This window comes from Talpa europaea, assembly GCF_964194135.1.
Source record: "Talpa europaea genome assembly, chromosome: 7".
NCBI lineage: Eukaryota > Metazoa > Chordata > Mammalia > Eulipotyphla > Talpidae > Talpa > Talpa europaea.
This window is the reverse complement of record NC_140074.1, coordinates 10,238,652-10,258,946: the sequence shown is the minus strand read 5'-3', so window position 1 is coordinate 10,258,946 and position 20,295 is coordinate 10,238,652. Positions and strand designations below refer to the sequence as shown.

The window sequence follows — 20,295 nt, the reverse complement described above, 5'->3', positions numbered from 1 at the left end:
TAGACGATGAGGCCGTCTCAGGGTTGAGAGACTGCGCAGGGTGGTCAGGGATTCGGTTAAAGAAATGACAAACAGACACACTTCAAGAAAGAGTGTAAATCTGAGTGCGCTTTAATTAAGTTAGTGGTCAGTATATATATGTTTTTTCTAAAGGCATAGGAACAGTGAACATCAAAGAGATCAGTTTGCTCATAGGCTTAGCTTAATTGACAGGGCAGTGATTTATGTCCGAAGTTACACCTGGACCTAGCCTCCTTCCTAATTGGACAGGCTATAAATTCTTTCTACTGTTCTATATAATTATTTTCTAGTTGCACTAACTATCACTATTACCTACTCATTTTTACTCATAATTAATTGTCATGGGTGAATTTATTTTATAATGCAGTTAATATCATAGGTACTAAAGTCAAGCATATAATAGAAGATTATTAAACTAACAATTCTATTATTACACAGTGTTTAGTAATGTTTCATTTGGATTAGCCTGTTTATTAAATTACGTATGTTTTTTAATTAGCAATCAATGACCAGAAAAAGGAAAGGTTTTAGAAAGACAGTTGTAGCAGAATAAAGTTTGTGGGCCTTGAGAAAGCGAGATAAGGTTCCAGGTGGTCAGCATTTCTTTTAATCATCTTTGTGGCAGCTTCTGGTGGTCGTTATCTCTTGGCAGGCATTCGGCTTTTCTGCATCTTAGGGAGTTTGCTGTTCTCCCCCTGCGTGCATGGTTCCTTGCCCATGCCAGACCTCAGGGACCATGGCAACAGCCATTAGCCCTGAGGGTCACTGCAGGGGGAGGTGCAGCAGTATCTCCAGTTCAGGGTCTACTGGTGGTCCCTGCGCCGCTTTGCCGGGTCCAGATGTGACTTTTTGTGGCCTGGTGACCTGCGAGTGAAATTGTAGACCCAGTTCCTCCAACACTTCATACAAAACTGTAGGAGAAGGGAAAAGGAGAAAGGTTGAAGTCATTGCTTAATATGGATATTACAACAAATAGTGCTCAGTCCTTGCTGCTGTAAGAAGTCTGAAGACTACAGTTGATGATTAGCGCTTCCTTCCTCTCCCACTTACTCCATGTTTCCTTTGTCTTGGGAAAGCATGGTGGTTTGGGTTCTTTCCTTGCAGGGGTTTTACATTATGGACACACTCATAAGAGAAGACGCCCTTGGTTTTTCAACATAGAGAGTTCACTATAAAGACTTAGTCCAGCAGTGTGGATCACTGAAAGGAAAAAAGGGGAGAGGAACTGCTGGAAGAAGCTATCACCCCTAAGACCGGGAAGACAAAGGACGCTCAAAGGATAGCCCCCTGAGACCCTCATTGCGGGGCCACTGCCTAACTTGCTGATAGATTTGAATAGGCATGATAGGGTGGTTCCAGAAGTGTCCCCCCCCCAAGTTGAATATTAATTATAATGGAGAACCACTTGTCAGGAGAGGAGCAGGTCCCTTCTCTCCTGCTCTGCAGAATTCAGCAGGAAGTAGCTGGCAGCATAGACATACAGTTGGCATTGTCCCTGAGCCACAAAGCAGAATAAAAATGCATGGGCTTAGTGGTCCTAAAAGCCAGTGGTTTAATGGAGAGCTGTGTGGAGATTTCTGGACCTACTAAACATAGAGCTTCCATATGATCCAGCAATTCCACTCCTAGGTATTTACCCAAAGGACACAGAAACATCAATTCCAAAGAACACCTGCACCTCTATGTTTATAGCAGCACTGTTTACAATAGCTAAGCTTTGGAAACAGCCCAAATGCCCAAAAATAGGTGACTGGATCAAGAAGATGTGGTACACAAAAATCTGCAAAGAGCTGATGAGACTCAACAACAACAAAGAAAATAATCCAGTCAAAAAATGGGCAGAAGAGCTAAAAAGAAACTTCTCTGAAGAGGAAATGCAAATGGCCAACAGGCATATGAAAAAATGTTCAACATCACTTGTCATCAGGGAAATGCAAATCAAAACTACCATGAGATACCATCTTACACCAGTGAGAATGGCACATATTAAAAAAACTAGCAACAACAAATGTTGGCGAGGGTGTGGAGAAAAAGGAACTCTTCTGCACTGTTGGTGGGAGTGCAAACTGGTCCAACCACTGTGGAGAGCTGTGTGGAGATTTCTGGACCTACTAAACATAGAGCTTCCATATGATCCAGCAATTCCACTCCTAGGTATTTACCCAAAGGACACAGAAACATCAATTCCAAAGAACACCTGCACCCCTATGTTTATAGCAGCACTGTTTACAATAGCTAAGCTTTGGAAACAGCCCAAATGCCCAAAAATAGATGACTGGATCAAGAAGATGTGGTACATATACACCATGGAATATTACTCAGCATTCAAAAAAGATAAACACATGCAATTTGCAGCAACATGGATGGCGCTGGAAGGGATCATGCTCAGCGAAATAAGCCAAAAAGAAAAAGAAAAATACCGGATGGTCTCACTCATAGCAGGAATCTAGAAAACTTAAATAAGGGACCAGGAAAATGAATAACTATAAGATAGTGAAAATCAAAATCAACAAAAAACTATGAACCAGAGACACTTTTAGGGGGGCGGGGGCGGGAGGGGAGGGATTGGGGTCAGAATGGGGGGGCTGCAATTGTATGGGGAATATAAAAATAAAATTTATTATTTAAAAAAAAAAGATGTGGTACATATACACCATGGAATATTACTCAGCATTCAAAAAAGATAAACACATGCAATTTGCAGCAACATGGATAGCGATGGAAGGGATCATGCTCAGCGAAATAAGCCAGAAAGAAAAAGAAAAATACCGGATGGTCTCACTCATAGCAGGAATCTAGAAAACTTAAATAAGGGACCAGGAAAATGAATAACTATAAGAAAGTGAAAATCAAAATCAACAAACTATGAACCAGAGACACTTTTGGGGGGGTGGGGGGCGGGAGGGGAGGGATTGGGGTCAGAATGGGGGGGTTGCAATTGTATGGGGAATATAAAAATAAAATTTATTATTTAAAAAAAAGGAATAGAAAAATTCATGCAAACCAATTGGCCAAGTGCCTCACTTTAAGAAAAAGTAACAAATGTTATTAATTAAGGTATGCTATTACTAACTGTATCTCACAGACCTTGAGAGAAATGTGGTAAGCAAAGACTGGTTGGGCTAAAAAAAAAAAAAAAAAAAAAAAAAGCCAGTGGTTTAGTGACGTACAGCTCACCCCAGTATCTGCACACCAAGTCCACACATATTGGAACTTTCCATTCAGCAATAGCAAATTGCAGCTTTTCTTTAATGTCCTTTGTAGAAATTGACTCTTCATTCTTTCTCCCTGAAATAGAAGACCCACGTTAATTTCAGGATGAGAATTACTCCTCAAGTTCGGTTGCAGCCCCTCTTGAATATTCACTAGTTTAAAGATGAAATTATAAAATTAAAAGAAAATTATACGCAATAACACACATGTTAGTTATTGTACACACATGTTAAACAAGAAAGAAAATAATGCTTAGCCATTTGTCCTTTTTTCCTGTGTGGCCATAAGCCTGTAGCTAATATGAGTCACTTTCTTCTTCCCTCATTTCATGTCCCCTTTTCTCTGAGCTAGCACCTGCACCAGGTCGTGTGATCCACTGTCACTCCTGAAGGACCTGAATCTCCTGGCCCTGTCTTTTCTTGGTTTCTGTCATATTCTGCTGTTTTACAGAGAACATACAGGAGAAACAAACAAAAGGAACAGAGAGGACAGAGTTGGTGACTGCCAACCTGTGGAGTGGAAAGAGAGAACAAAAACCTGTAGGTGTTAAAAATGTCATACCCCTGAGTAAAAGCAGACACAGTTCTTGCTTGCGTTTCTGTAGTCACATAGTTACCAACTGTCCAGGTTCACCCTGGAACCTGAGACTTCCTGTGCTGACCCTGGGAAAGTCCCTGGCAACCAGAAGAGTTGTTCACCCTGACCTAACATGAGTTGGTGGGCAGATCTGTGATGGGTGTTTCTGGGAAACCAGCCCCTAAGGAGTGAGCAGTTAAGATGCCCTAAACTCCGCCCAGTCAGAGAGGCTTTATTGGTGCTGGGAAGTGGTAGCAACTGTTAATCTTGGGAGATGGTAGCTGCCATACAAATTCATCCCAGCCCTGAACGCATGGACCCAATGGAGGGCTCTAGGGAGAGAGGAGGCTAGAAGTAAACTAGGAAAGAGCAGTGTCGAGCATCTGTGACCCTTCTCATAGAGGGTGGTCCGGAGGGGACAGATTCTTTCTCGTCACGCGCCACCCCCTAGCTCTGGAGGCTTGAGGGCTTTGGTGCTGGCTGACTTCAGTTGAAGGTAGGTTGGGACCAGTAGGGGAAGGAGGGACTTGCTACCATGGACTGGCGTGAGGAAGAACTGGAGTAACTGACAGGGCAGCATAACGTTTACACAGGTGGGCTACACATGAGTGAAATCTGAGTTTTACAGAAAATGTAACCTCAGCAGGCTTGGGCTGTCAAAGGAAACTTGGTAACACTAGACTTTTCTCTAAGCACTTGGCAGCAGGGGAAAAAGGATTGTTGGTGAGGACTCCTTTCTTTGTAATCTTGTGCCACCTAGTGTTAATTCCCATGTACTTCTTTTTGTCTTGGGTGTTTAAGGGAAGGCAGACGAGTTGCCTTTAAGGATCGTTTCCCAAGTCATAGGTCTTTTGTTCACTTATTCATTCCACAAATTATCAGCGAATACTGTCAATATGGTTACTTTTCTGGGCAGTGGGCTTGGAGCTGTGAACAAAATGGACAAAATGCTAAAAGTCTGAGAAGCTTACATTCTTGTGGGAAGACAGCTTATAAACATGTAAGCTCCGAGCAACTGTGTGTTGTGCAGTTACAAATGTTAAGGAGAAAAAAATAAGGAAGGAGGAATTAAGTTTAAAATTTCTGGAGGGAAGGTTATAATTTCAGATCAGGTGGCCTCACCAAGAAGATGACTTCTGTTCCTTGCTGTGAGGGCCACTCCAACATTTCAACTTGCTTCATCAAGAGCAGCAAGAAAAGAGTCAGTCTGCAAGGAAGATAGAAGTCATAATCTTATGTCACCTAGTCCTGAAAGTGATAGCCCATTACCTGTGTCATACCCTGTCATTTGGAAGCAAGTCACTATATTCAGCTCACACTCAAAGTGGGTGAGGGGGTGGGGAGTGGAGATATGGGCATCAGGGCAGGTGAACCATGGGGCATCGTGAAGGCCACCTGCCACAGTCATCATCAATATTCCTTGTAATTTTAGTGTTCTAATAGCCAGTCATTTATGCCTTTTATAGATTATTTAACCTCCATTTTTTTCTCTCATAAGAGGATTAAAATAGGGGCCTCCCCAGTGGCGCAGCGGGTTGAGTGCAGTACTGTGAAGCTGTCCACAGCGTCCATAGTGCCTGTTTGATTCCCGGCCAGCCAGGGAGAATCCCACATGGCGCGCAGACCTCTCCTGTTTCGCCCGCTGCTCCCCTCAGCAGTGCTCTCAGTCCGTCTGCCTGTTCTGCTCCCTGCTTTGTCTCTGGTGAATCCTCTCCTCCTCCCGCGACTCTGGCCTGTACCACAGCTCTTGTATAAATAAAATAAATCTTTTTTTTTTAAAAAAAAGAGGATTAAAATAGTAAATTATCTCCAGTTCTTATAACTATGCTAGAATGCCTCACAAATTTGTAAAAACATAGTCAATGTGACCACTAAAGATTCATATGGAGGTGATTGCCCCTTTTTTAACTACCATGGTATTTTAACCACATCTTCCTTATAAATTTTAATACTTTAAATACTTCCATACTTTAAATACTTTAATACTTTAAAACTTGTGAAAGAGATATTTCCGAATAGTTTTATCTCCCTTGTTGCTAGACTGTAGGCTCCTTGAGGGCGAATTTTTTAAAAGACATTTTTCCATCTTTGATTGCACCAAGTAGAGTACATTTTCCATAGATTCGATATCTATTTGAAAAATGTGCAGCATTAAAACAATGAACTCAACACATCTCTTTGTAAGAATAAATGTTAAGACACATGTTTGGTAGAATGTACCTAAGTTACCTAACTTCAATCAGATGCTAGATAGATCAAGTACTAATTGAGGTAATCACAAGCAATGTATATCCCAACACTGAAAAACAAGGTGAATATTTGATGAGCACATTGGTGAATATTTACTTTTTTCCTTAATTTTATCCCTTTGGTGGTGTGTGTCTCTATCTGTTGGTCTGTCTTTATTTCTGTACTAGAATCTGGGTGTGTTTCTCCATAAAACATTCATCTTATGCCTCCAAATAGATTTCCATATTACTTATAAAATACAGATAATAGCATCAGTGTACATTAATATTAAGTTATTATCTATGTATTCTTAATCCAGAACAGATAGATTGAGATGCTCCAAATGGCAAGGAGAAAAGCAATTTTACTTTCAAAGTTTGCACATTTGGTAAGTTTCTAAGACACTGACAAATATTTTAAGTTTTATATTTGAGGAATTATTGTGACCCCTTCATTATAAACATCAAGTCTTTTCTGTCTTCCATTCTATCTTAACATTTGATTTTGGAGAAGTTCTAAATTTTGGATTTCAATTGTATTCCGGTGATAACAACTTTGTGGGTTTATGGATAAAAAAATACTTGTTTAGGTGACTTTCATATATGCTGGTAATTCCCTCTCTGGTGTCATGAGTAACTCCTTTTTCATATTCTCTAATGAGGGTTAAAACCTCAAGAGGTGTGCCACCAAAAAGTGTTCTTTGGTAGTAGAAGTCTCCCATTCCATAAGGGATGAAAGCTTCTGACTTAGATTTTCTTTCATAAGGGAAATTTCTCACGTCTTTAAAATACCACCAGGGATCGAGTCGAGCTACAGACTCGCCCAGGGTCTCCACCCCAAAGTCATTCCTGAAGATCTGGTTTGCAGTCATACTGAAGAGAAAGTCCACTTCATGCTGAATTTGTTTTGTGATATACACATCTAAGTTCTTCATATGCATGAAATCTTTGTCTTTCCACGCATTTTCTTTGTGGAGAGTAAATAACTTCATAGTTCGAAGGGGACCCAGCTCTACATGAGGGAGCTTGGAGAAGTCATCCATCAGAATGTAGAAGATCACATGGTGGCCAGCCATGAAGTGCTTGTTCGCAGACTGGATGAGCTCTTTCAGGTCCTGATCTGCAAACCTGTGAGGGAGGGAAAACCAGAAAAACTCATTTTGCTAAGAATCAGAAGGTTAGGCGGCACTTAAACGTATTGCCTAACCCCTGTGTCCTTGTTGCCAGCAGGTGGGGCAGAGAAGTTGGGTCTAGAGCTTAAGTGTATTTGTTAGTGAAAGAATGAGGTAAACTTGGAGACCTGAGAAGAGTCATAAAGTTTGTCGTGAAGAAAGGAACAGAGTTAAGTGGATATTAATGAAGAGATTCCCAAGTAGGGTTAAGGCCTCAGCCAAGGTGGGGGAAAATAACCACCTTAAAGAATAATAGAGGCCAGCCAGAAATAATGATTCGGACTCATTTTGAGTAGTTCTTTAGATGTAGAAAGTTCATGGATGCTCATCCACATTTTCCCCAAAAGAGTGGATATTAGTGTCACCTACTTTCCACTAGTACATATAGCCAGGCCTACAGTCACGTTCAATCTTCTGTAATGTTTTTCCAGGACCTGTCTGTCATAAGTCCCTTTCCATATGACTGGAGCACCCCAGTTGGTTATTGTTACTACGTCAGGACGTTTTCTGTTGAACAAAGAAACAAATTAAGCTGAGATCATTTTCTTCTGATGGCAGAAGTTGTTTTCCAAGTGATCATAGTTGATTATAAAGGGCTTACTATGTGCCAAGCTTACTGAATAAGTACTTTACATTACTCATCTAATTCTTGGAACATCCTATAAGCAGGTACTATTATTATCCTTATTTTGCATATGAGGAACTTAGGCAGTTTGGTTGAATAAGTTGCTTAGTATCACACAGCTAGTCAGTGACTGAAGGGAAAATGGAATTAAATCAGGCTTTTCTCTGCCTTTCCATCGCTGGCCTCTACATCCGGCACCTGTGGTCTGCCTTTCTTCCCAAGTGGCATTACTTGCACGTGATAATGTGTTGTGCTTGGGAGTGTGAGTACAGGGCACCTGGGCCCAGAGTGGGGGGAAAGGTTGTGTGTGTGTGTGTGTGTGTGTGTGTGTGTGTAAATACAGACATCTGTGCCCAGCAGCAAGGGATAAAAGGGGCTCCTCAGTTCTGGTGTTTGTGTCACTCTGGGCCGGGGAGCCCAGTTACCTCCTCCCTGTATGCTGGTCTGCCTGTGTCTGGTCCCCTGATTCAGCATTAAAGGCATGATAGAGATACAGAAGGCTCCAAAATTCTCTTTTCGTCTGCAAGTATCGACAATGAACCTACTTGGCTTGGGATGATTGCACAACAGTGAGACAGCCTGCATTCGAGATCAGCCAGTCTGGCTTCAGACTATGCTTTAGCCATTACCCTCATGCTGTCTTTGGAGCCCAGGGATTTTTTTTTCTTTGTACTGTGAGATTAAACCCAGGTAGCCCAGTGTCTAAACATTTCTCTGTGCATATAGTGTGCAAAAATACATGTACAAGTATATTCCTGTAAACATTACAATAAGGCTCAAATTGCAAACAAAACCAATAGAAATTGGCTAAATAAATTGTGATATACAGCCCTAAAGAAAAATCCTCTGTAACCATTACAGAGATGGAAATCCTCTCCATCCTGTGTTTTTTTTTTTATTTTTTTAATAGAGGCATGTTTTATTTTATTTATTTATTTGTTTGTTTGTTTGTTTTGTTTATACATGCACTGGGTACAGTCAGAAGCGCGGGAGGGTGAGAGAATTCACCAGAGCCAGAGTGGGGAGCAGAGCAGGCAGAAGGACAGAAGTACACTGCTGAGGGGAGCAGCGGGCGGCAGGAGAGGTCTGCGCACCATGTGGGACCCTCCTCTGGTGGCCGGGGAGCAGCCGGGGATCGAACCGGCGCTGCAGAGGCTGCGGGCAGCTTCGCAACCCAGCGCTCAACCGCTGCGCCACCGGGGAGGCCCTCCATCCTGTGTTAATGCCCAAATCAAGAGAGATGAATGGCATTTTGGGGGGCTGCTTCCCCAAATAAAACCAGGAGTGTTAAACCAGATAGAGACTTTCTGCCCAATACTTTATATAGACCCCAGGTTTGTATGTAAAAACCTTAAATAGCAAAAACTCAAAGTCTTGGGAACTTCCCAGGATAGCTACAATTTGATAATGGGGAAAAAAGCCTCCCTCATTAAAATTGAGTTATATTATTATTTTTGGGGGAACAGAATTTTTTGTTCTTATTTAGGATGAAACCAGTCTGAGAGCTGAGGTTCTTCTATGCCATGATTCCTTTATACAAAGAGAAAATCAAGTCCATTGTAATCTGTTTTTTCAGCAAATATATGTTGTGCCCCTATAGTATGACTCTAGTGTAACAAGCATTGTTTGGTTCTGCTTTTATGACTATGAACATTATAATAGCTCTAGCTTCTGAAGCTGATAGACTAGCAGGAAAGACAGCATTAGGCAACTGTAGTACACAGTGATACATGCCAGCAGGGGGAAAACAGCTCCCAAACAGGGTAAACCCAAAGAAATCCTGCTGAGGCATATCATAGTCAAATTTCTGAAAGCCACCGATGAAAAAAAGTCTTGAAAAACAGGCAGAGAAATGATTTACCAATAGGGAAAAATTGACTTGAATGAAAGATTTCTCATCAGAAATTACCCACCCAAAAGGAAGTACAACATTTTTCATGTGCTGTAGGAAAAGAACTGTCAACCAAAATGTCCCTCACTGGGTGAATGATTAAACAAACTTTGGTACATCCCTTTGTGGAATATTATATAGCGATAAAAGGGAAACAGCTGTTGATATATATTTATAACAGGCTGAGTGAAAAAAAGTTCAATTGATTCTGTCTATAAAACATTCTCAATATGCCAAATTTTGAAGATAAAAAGACTAGTGGTACTGAGGGATTTTCAGAAGGGTCAGGAGGAGGATAGTGGGTGTAAGTATAAATGGTGGCTCAAAGGAGATCTTTGTGGTGCTGGAATATTTTTGTATCTTGATTATTGTGATGTTTACATGAATCTACACATGATAAAGTACCATATAATTACATACATACATTGTCCCAACGTTGATTTCCTGTTCTGTTATTCCATGCCAATGATGTGTGATGTAACATTGGAGGAAATTGGATGAAAGGTACCTGTGACCTCTGTGTACTATCCTTACATCTTCCTGTGACTCTATAATTATTTCAAAACCAAATATTAGAAAAATAACTTTAAAAAGTCCATCCCTTTTGGACATATCAGAGGTGTTTTTAGCCAAAGATATTTCATTATAGGGTTGCCCAAGACTTGTGCTCTTGCAAAATCCAAATTTTCCATGCCTAACTTCGTTAAAAATACACCGTGGCAAGTGGAAAACTTTAAAAAATTCATTTGTTGAGAATTGTTTTTTTTTTATATAGAGGCATGTTTTCTTTCTTTCTTTCTTTATTTGTTTGTTTTTGTTTATACATGCACTGGGTACAGTCAGAAGCGCGGGAGGGTGAGAGAATTCACCAGAGCCAGAGCGGAGAGCAGAGCAGGCAGAAGGACCGAAGTACACTGCTGAGGGGAGCAGCGGGCGGCAGGAGAGGTCTGCGCGCCATGTGGGACCCTCCTCCGGTGGCCGGGGAGCAGAGGGGGATCGAACCGGCGTCGCAGAGGCCGCGGGCAGCTTCGCAACCCAGCGCTCAACCGCTGCGCCACCGGGGAGGCCCGAGAATTGGTTTTTCTAATTCCTTGTCCCTACACAGTATCAATGGTTGAAATCATATTTGACTAAAGAGGACTATCAATCTAAGAAAATCTTCATCCTGTGATGGAATAAAGCAAAGGTCAAAAACTTATCTGGTATAAGCAAGTGGGTATCTCAAGTGAGCAGATTTCAGAAATGTTCACATACATGTGTCTGTAAACTCATGCACATGTATGTATGCGTGTGCACAGAATATTTCTGAACTTGTATCCAAGAGATTTGTCAGTGATTGACTCTAGAGAATTCAGTCTTCCTTTCTGTTTTCCCATCACCATTAGAACTTACACAACTCCAGCCAGTTTGCTGTCGATACAGTTTGTAGAATATTTGTAGAACAAGATTCTTACCAGCAGAGATTAATGATCTGCAGATGTTTCTTTATTCTTTAAATAAATGAAAAAAAGAAACATTTTAGTGTTAAATATGAACAATGCCTATTACAATTAGAATAACCAAAGTATCTAGAATTCAGATCCATCCATTCACTTATTAACCAAATAATAGCTAAACACTTACTATGTGCCAGATGCAAGGATCCTATTCTGGAGTAGATGCCATCCAGTTTTGGAAGTCAGACCCATGATAAGCTTATGGCCTTTTTCTTTTTTTATTTAAATCTTCAAAAAATATATTAATACTATTCCAAGTGACCATGAATCCTTTCTGTTTTAGGTATGCTATCCCAGGAGGGTAAATAACATGTAGAATATGATAACAAAGCAACAGGGTACTTTTCAAAGACATTAGCTCCTATAATATAGCTGATTTTCAAATAACAACAGGATTGGTATTCAAACATTGCATACATATACGCGTGCGTGCACACACACATACACACACACGCACACAAATTCCTTAAGGAGGAAGGCATGAAGGAGGTAAGAATTTGAATTTTCCTATGTGAGAGAATTTCGGCAGGCTGACAACTTTGTTCCCCAGTAGAGCTGTGCTTCTATAACAGGTTACTTTATGTCTTGTTCCTATTAGATGGAACTTTAATGTAGTATAAAGTGTGTCTTAAATAGTCCATCAACATGGTCTTCTTGCATTATTTCTTCCTTCTTAGCAATACAATACAGTGCTCCAGACATTATGTATTTCTTTGCTTATTGTCCATCTTCTCCACCTAGAACACAAACTTCATGTGAGCAGTCACTTTGTTTGGGTTATTACTGTTTTCCCAACACGTAGTACAGGGCCTGGTACCAAGAAGGTGCTCCATAAAATTTTCGTTAAATGTTGAAAGAGGAAAGAATAATACAGTCATGATTTGATTTGTTCACCAAAGAGGAGTTAATTCCTGCTTAAATTAGGGACTGTTTATTAATATTTGTTGGGCAGAACAGTATTTTAGATTAACTCTTCCAATCATTAAAGACAGTGGCTCATCAATCTTCTCTATTTACCTGAAATGATGCATGATCAATGTCAGTTCTAAAGCAAATAAAATCAATAAAATCATTTTCCATTTAGAATTCATTCTCTGCTAGGAAAAAAAAGAAGAGAAAAAGAGGTGTTTTGGGATAGTAAATGACAATGTCCTTGCCATCTTCTAATAATGAACTAATGTTTGGAAAATGGGCCACAATCCAAGAGTCTGATTCTAGAATGCTTAGCCTCAGGAAGATGGCAGACTTGAGTCAGAGCACCATCTAATCTGAAGTCTTCAAAAATCCCCCTTAGAATGCTGATGGATTCTTTTTAGAGCAGATGCGAAGTGTCTGTTACATTCTTTTTGTGTTCCTTTATCAAGGTTCACCCTGATCTCACAAAGGAAATTCAAGAAAACTGGTGTGAATTCACTAGCGCGTCTGTGAAAATAAAATGATATACTTATGAAGACATCCTTATACATTGGGATATAATATCCTGATGCCAAAGTTGATTTGTGTGTATATGTATATGTGTATATATAAGTACACACGTATATGTATTGACTGATAATTTAGATATTGACTAATAATTGACTAGTCACAAAAAGTGATAATTTATTCAAAGACTAAAGGACTAACTAGTGACCTAAAAATATGAGCTCTCTCAAAAGTATATCCTTGTAAACAGTGGTTAAAAGTCTAAATTAAAAACATGAAGCTCGAAAATGGAATATTTGACTCCAGCCAACATATGAAGCTAATGTTTAAAAAGTTAGGTAGGTTTTCTGTTTACAAGCATAACCTGACCTTCAGTAGGCACTGTCCAAGAACAGGTCCTGCTTTTGGGTTATGTGTCGGAGTCCAATGGAGGTTTCTGATACTTACTTTCTGAATTTTTATTTGATGAGTAAGATTTGATGAGTTAGAACGTTATCACCCAATATGGTGATCTCTACACTGAATGACTAGCGAGCACATGAAATGTTGCTAGTCTGAACAGTGGAGTTTGAAGACCTGGTATGAAAAAATAATAGAACTCAATGGTAATTGTATGGATTTATTACAGGTCAAAATGGACTTGGATATATTGGGTTAAATGAAATTATGTTATTTGAATAAATTCTATGTTTCTTTTACCTTTTTGCAGTATGACTCCTAGAAAATTTGAGGAGTATATTTCTATTGGACAGTTCTACAGATAATACCAACAGTGAAAGCTTCTGCTGGGACACAATTTTAATTTCCCAGCAATGTGAAATGTCCCCTTCTTAAATTCAAGAACATGGAAATAGTCTACATATGAGGTCAGACTCCATCTAGCCAGATAATTTTCTGACAATACCCTCAATGACATTATCTCAGAAGCCAGTCATATGTTAATGTGTCACCTATTTTATACAATATACTTTTCATGCCAAAAGGTTTGGGAATGATCCCTGCCTATGATTTTTGCCAGCTCATCCAAATTTTCATAGTCTTAAGGGAAATACCTTTAACTTGGGTGACATAAAGAGGTCTCAGAATGTTCCCCGAGCATTGTCTTTTGGGTCTATTTAAAAAGAAACCAAGCAGAAAAATACTCTTCTAGTATTTGTCTCTTCTGCTAAGAGTGATGTCACTAGACTCTTTTGATGATTAAAGCATCTAGAAAGTCATAATGATACTGTCATAATTTACACATTTGGCAGCAACTGCTTTCCATTGCTACCAGATGGTAGAAATTTGTCCCATTTCAAAAAGTAAGAGGTTAAAACATATTTTGCTTCTTTGTACTTTCATAGTTACCTGGTGGCTGATTTTTACTTGAGCAATAAAGTCTGAGTGGCATGTTGCACTTGCATGCCTGTGGATGTGAAGGATGGAAAAGAGCAGCATCTTCTTCCTCAATTAGACACTGTCCACTTATCTCAGGCAAATCTAATCCCCCTGGCACCATCTTAGAATGCTGTTAAAGTGCCCATTTTCTGATGCTAGAAATAGCACATTTTCATGTTATAAAATTTGTCAAGTACATAAAAACACAAAGGAGGAGATAATCAAATATAATCACATAGTCCTGAGATAATAACTTATTTTGAGATCACATGTATCTTTACCCTTCTTCTTTAAAAATAAATTAGCTCTTGATAGAAAAAAGAACACATACGATAAAAAAAATTCTATCAGGAAAAAGGTTATATAATGGATACTAAATCTTCTACCTCAGCACCCAAATCTACTATTACCTCATCCCCAGGGACAACTGCTGTCACAGTTTGTTGGGTTCTGTCACTCTTCAGTATATCTGAAAGATCATTCCATCTCACACATCAAACACATTCTCTCCTAGTGAGCAGTATATCATCGTATGACTATATTATCATTTATTTAGCTGGTTTTCTGTTGCTAGGCATTCTGGTTGTTGATTTCCTTTGCTACTAGAAGAAATGCCACAATGGAAATACTGGAACATGTTCTATGAGCACTCGCTGAACTTGATGACAGGCTATGTTCCTAGAAATGAAATTGCTGGGTCAAAGTAAAATCTATCACTTGAAATTTAAGTAAATGTTGCCAAATTGTTTTTCATAGGTGTTTATTCCAGTTGAACTGGTACCACCAGTGGATGAAAGTACCTATTTCCTTACACCTTTATCAATGTAGTGTGCTATTCAAATTTTTCATATTTGTCGACCTGAAAGGTGAGGGTTGTAGCTGAGTATAGTTTTAATTTACACTTACTTTATTATGGTTATGTTGAACATCTTTCTCACATATTTAAGAGACATTATAATTCCTTCTATGTAAATTACCCCTTATTTTTGTTCATTTTTATATTAGGTCTCTGCCTTTTATTTAATCAATACATTTATTTATTAAAAAAATTTTTTTGAAGATTTATTTATTTATTTATACAAGCACTGGGTACAGTCAGAAGCGCGGGAGGGTGAGAGAATTCACTAGAGTCAGAGCGGAGAGCAGAGCAGGCGGACTGATGAAGTACACTGCTGAGAGGAGCAGTGGGTGGCAGGAGAGGTCTGCGCGCCATGTGGGACCCTTGCCTGGTGGCCGGGGATCGAACCAGTGCTGCAGAGGCTGCGGGCAGCATCGCAGCCCAGTGCTCAACCGCTGAGCCACCGGGGAGGCCCAAATCAATACATTTATTATATATTTATTTTTTAAATAAATTTTTTACTTTGATATCATTTTAGATTTAAAAATACTGTAATTAAGGGCCTACCCTGGTGGCGCGGGCGGTTGAGTGCACACTGTGAAGCTGTCTGCAGCCTCTACAGCACCAGTTCAATCCCTGCCAGCCAGCGAGGGTCCCACATGCTGCGTCAGACCTCTCCTATCATGCCTGTTGCTCCCCTCAGCAGTGTATTTCATCAGTCTGCCTGTTCTGTTCCTTCCCTGCTCTGTCTCTGGTGAATCACCTTCCCATACATCTGGCCTGTACCCCAGTTCTTGTATAAATAAATAAATCTTAAAAAAAAAAAACCCTGTAATTAAGACCATATGGTTTTATTTTATTTTTTTACTGGTAACCTCTATATACTTTTTATTTTTTTTAATTTTTTTATTTTAACATCAATTTTTTTTACATTTTTTTAGACAATATTTGCTTCCCCCTACCTCCTCAGTTTGAAACCCCACAGAATTTCCTTCCTCAAGGCACCCATGTACCATCACCACAGTCCCCTGTGCTCCTCCCTCCCTCCCTCTGATCCCTCACCCTCCTCCTCCCCTGCAGGATGTCTCTGGTTTACAATTGTCTGTTTTTGCTTTGTTGTGTTTTGTACTGTTATTATTTTTTTACACTGATGTCCTATTTGGTTCCCCTATATTCCTGTAAGTGAAACCATCCGATATTTTTCTTTTTCCTTCTGGCGTATTTCACTGAGCATAATTCCTTCTAGCTCCATCCACGTTGCTGCAAATGGCATGAGTTTATCTTTTTTGATTGCTGAATAATATTCCACTGTGTACATATACTATATCTTCTTGATCCAGTCATCTATTTTGGGGCATTTAGGTTGTTTCCAGGTTTTACCTATTGTCAATAGTGCTGCAATAAACATAGGGGTACGGATGTTCTTTTGAATCACTGTTTTTGCGTCCTTTGGGTAGATCCCTAGTACTGGAATTGCTGGATCGTATGGTAGCTCCATTTTTAGTAGATTGAGGAACCTCCAGACAGCTTTCCACAGTGGTTGGACCAGTTTGCACTCCCACCAGCAATGTAGGAGAGTTCCTTTTTCACCATATCCTCGCCAACATTTGTTGTTGCTTGTTTTTTTGATATGTGCCATTCTGACTGGTGTAAGGTGGTATCTCAATGTGGTTTTGATTTGCATTTCCCTGATGATAAGGAGACTATATGGTTTTAAAGATAACTAATAGATCATCGGGACAGAGTAGAGTCCAGAAATAGATCTACACCTATATGGAAAACTGATTTTTAACAAGTAAGAAAAATCAGTTCACTGAGAAATGATACTGTCTTTTGAAAACAATCTCTAGAACAGTAGGATATCCATATACAAAAATAAAAAAAGGAAGTTTGATCAGCACTTTGTACCCTATACAAAAACCAACTCAAAAATGATCATTGATCTGAATGTAAAATCTAAAAGAATAAAAAGTATAGAAGAAAATGTAGGAGAAAAACAGTTAAGACAATGAAAAGGAAGTAGATGGGGAGAAATGCAGTAAAGATGAGCAAAGTATTTGAGATTTGAGCAGACATTTCACACATACAAAAACCCACCATAACACCACGGAGAGAAGGCAAAAAAGTATGTGAAAAAGGAAATGTAGTCTATACCCATAAAAAGACCTATTTATGATTGTTCATGGTAGCTTTCTTGGTAATAGCCAAAAGGTGAAACCCACCTTTCCATTAACAGGTGAATGGATAAACAAAGTGTGCTATGTCTATGCAATGGAATAGTGCTCAGCAATAAAATAGAACAAAGTAATGCTACATGCAACAGAATAAATGGATCTCAAAATAAATATACTGTGAAGGAAGACAGGCCAAAAAAAGAGCGTACATATTATGTGATTCTATTTACATAAAATTCTTAAATATGCAAAACTATACATTGCACATTTTTGTGTTTGGGCTGCCCAGAAACTGAGCACCCTTCATTTAGTGAGAATAATGAATTCTAGAAGCAACAGCTTTTGTCCAGTATGGAAGCTGAAATGGATATTTTTTTTTTCCAACTCCTTGCAGCTAAAACATGGGCACATTACCTAAATTACCTTGGTATGCGAATCAGATTCTCCTACCTGGGCATTTGAGCCTCAAGGGGATTTAGTGTGAGAATATCTGTGACAGAGCCAGGGATTAAGATTGTGACCGACATTTCCAAGAGTATGGAGTTCAGCAGCAAGATAGTGAGTGATGGGGTCAGGCTTGATAGTCAAACAAATTATACCTATGGCAGGATCTTATCTGTGCTTTCCTCCTATCCTTTATTCCTGTACTTTTTTTTGTTGGCAGCTCTTACTAAGTACTATGTACTACTTCCTTCTGTAGTAAGCAGTAAATAGCTCTTTTTCACCAATGTCTGGTTCTTCCTTCCTTCCCATGCAGAGGCCAGACACCACTTCCTAGTCTTTTTGTACTTGGCAGGACATGTGCAAGGTCCAGGCTGAAGCACTGAGAAGCCTCTGCGTGATTCTCTTTCCCCTGACATTGTGACTAGTGATATCACAGATGGTGGACCTTCTGTGTCCTGCGTTCCCAGGTGACAGTATGGAGCACATCTTCTGACTCCAACCCTCACTGGCTACTAGGGGGAGATGCTTTGTGTCAGTCTACAAAGATTTGAGGAGTCAACTTTACTACCCAACATACCATTCCATAAATAATTTCTCTGCTTATGTGAATCATTAATTTCAGTACCCTGACAGATTCAGGTATTGGTATCAGAGAGAAGGATTGTGGGCAGTCTACACTCAGAAAAAGAGCCCAGGGGTCTCAGGATGGGGTAAGTGACTGATCAGAATTAAGGAGATGAGAGTAGGTTTCTGTTACACAATAGTGTAGGATGAGGGCTGAAGCTAGAACTCAAGGTGCCCCTGGGGGGCCCTTAAGACTACTTCATCCAACGGTCTTGTTAAAAGCAAACTCTGGCAATTCAATCAATAAAAACCCACTAATGACTCAGACACCACAGGGAAAAGATTTAGGTTGTCCCACTAGAGAAAGAACCCTATCCGGCTAAGTTTTTGGTAGAGGGAAAGGAACATGGAATGGGTGGTAGAAAAAAAGAAGTGATTAATATGACCTTGACCTAGAAACCATCTACAAAATGAGAACTAGGCAGGCATGTGCATTTTTCTAAAGTTTATATGATAAATATAAACATAATGTATTTTTCCATATGTAAATATGTATCTTTATAGGTTAACCCAATTTTTCCTTTTTCTACTTTTTTTTTTTTTTAAGTTAGGAGTGTTAGTTCTTTTCTCTACAATATGGATCAGAGTTGACCAAGCTTTAGTCCTGTGAGAGAGGGCCTCATGTCATCTGGGTTTTCCCAGATATGGTGAGGGAAACTGTCAGATGGTACTTTGTAGTTCACCTGTTTGGGAAGAAAGTGGTTATTTGTGCAAAAGTTAGTTGAATTCTGCTAGTAGAAACATGAGATCATTTTATGAGAGTTAAGTGTGAGCAGAAGGGTAAGGGTGAGTGCTTTGCAGGACTGGAGGATGGGTGGACTAAGGTAGCTATTTGTCTTTTTATTCTCGGGTCTCTCTCATTTTCCCATGCTCTGCTCCTGAAGCAGGTACGCACAGTTCCCAGCGTACCTTGCATCTGACTGTTGGCTAGCACCAGATGGAAAATCTGGCAGAAGGGAGCAGGATGCGAGGAGAGACACCTGTTTATTTCTCTCTCTGCCTCTCTGTCTCTCTCCCCGTTTTATGTGGCATCTTTTACAGTGACTAGAGCTCCTCTCTCTCATCCCAGGCAACTTGTACTAGGTTTTAGCTCTTTGTGGACATCCTATAATTTTTCTTCCTTTCTTTCTTTAATTGCCTTCATTAAAAAAAATTTGTGTTACCTTACTCTCCCTTCTGTGTACCACTGCTCACTTATTACCTATGCACTGTTAAATTCCCACTCTTTGAAATACTTGGAATACTAGTTTTTTCCCCTCTGACTACTAATAAAATGGTGTGCGTGCATATATGTGTATGTGTGTGTACACAAAGTGTGTGTGTGTTTGTATTCATGAAGTAGGAATACAAATGCTTATAAAAGGACTATTGAGGGATAGGTTTTCAAAGAGAATAAAAGGGTGCTTTCAGGGCCTCCCTCGTGGTGCAGGGGTTAAAGTCTCGGTGCTGCCAAGCTATCGCCAGCCACTGTGGCATGAATTTGATCCCTGGCCAGGGAGCTACCCACATGGCACAGCAGACCTCTCCTGTCTTGCCTGCTGCTCCTCTCAGCAGTGTATTTCAGTAGATCTGCCTGTTCTGCTCCCCACTCTGTCTCTGGTAAATCCTCCCACCTTCTGCACCTCTCTGGCCTACACCCCAATTCTTGTATGCATAAATAAATAAAATAAATCTTTAAAAAAGGGTGTTTTCAGTTTTCTCTTTTTATTTTCATTAGTTTTTGCAGCAAACAACTCTGTAGTTTTAAAATATACAGTTCTTTTTGAGTGACTCAAAGTTTCCTAAGTAACGATCTGCTCATCTGGTGTCATCAAATGACACACCAGATCATTGTCACCAGTCATTTGCTGTGACTTTCCCTCACTCACACCTCTACACAATCCCTTTCTTTAAACAATATGACAATGTATATCTACATGGGTTAGTGACAGTATTTCAGGCTTCATCTTCACGTGAGAGATTCTATTTTGTTCAATGTGATCTAATAAGTAATAGTTCCACAGTCAGTACATTCATTTAGCAACTGCTATATCCCAAGTAGATGCAAGCAAAGTATGAGAATGCCATGTTGGTGGGCTTGCCATCTTGTCAGAGGATTTTTTTTTAGTGCTCAAATTTGTCAAATGCTGATTTTCTAAAGGATAAAGCCAAATGATGCTTTTAAATTCAGAACTCTCAAGGAAGGACTATAAAA

At 39.7% G+C, this 20,295-nt stretch overlaps 1 protein-coding gene across 1 annotated transcript; it reads right to left on the bottom strand.

Annotated features, from left to right (window-relative positions):
• Window positions 1–6,568: 6,568 nt before the first annotated feature.
• On the bottom strand, window positions 6,569–7,868 carry LOC311172828 (glycosyltransferase 6 domain-containing protein 1-like; the record flags this gene model as incomplete). Its single annotated transcript, XM_084236355.1, has 3 exons — window positions 6,569–7,166; window positions 7,580–7,717; window positions 7,849–7,868. 3 exons carry the CDS (start codon window positions 7,866–7,868, stop codon window positions 6,569–6,571), a joined length of 756 nt encoding a protein of 251 aa, XP_084092481.1.
• Between the last annotated feature and the right edge of the window lie 12,427 nt (window positions 7,869–20,295).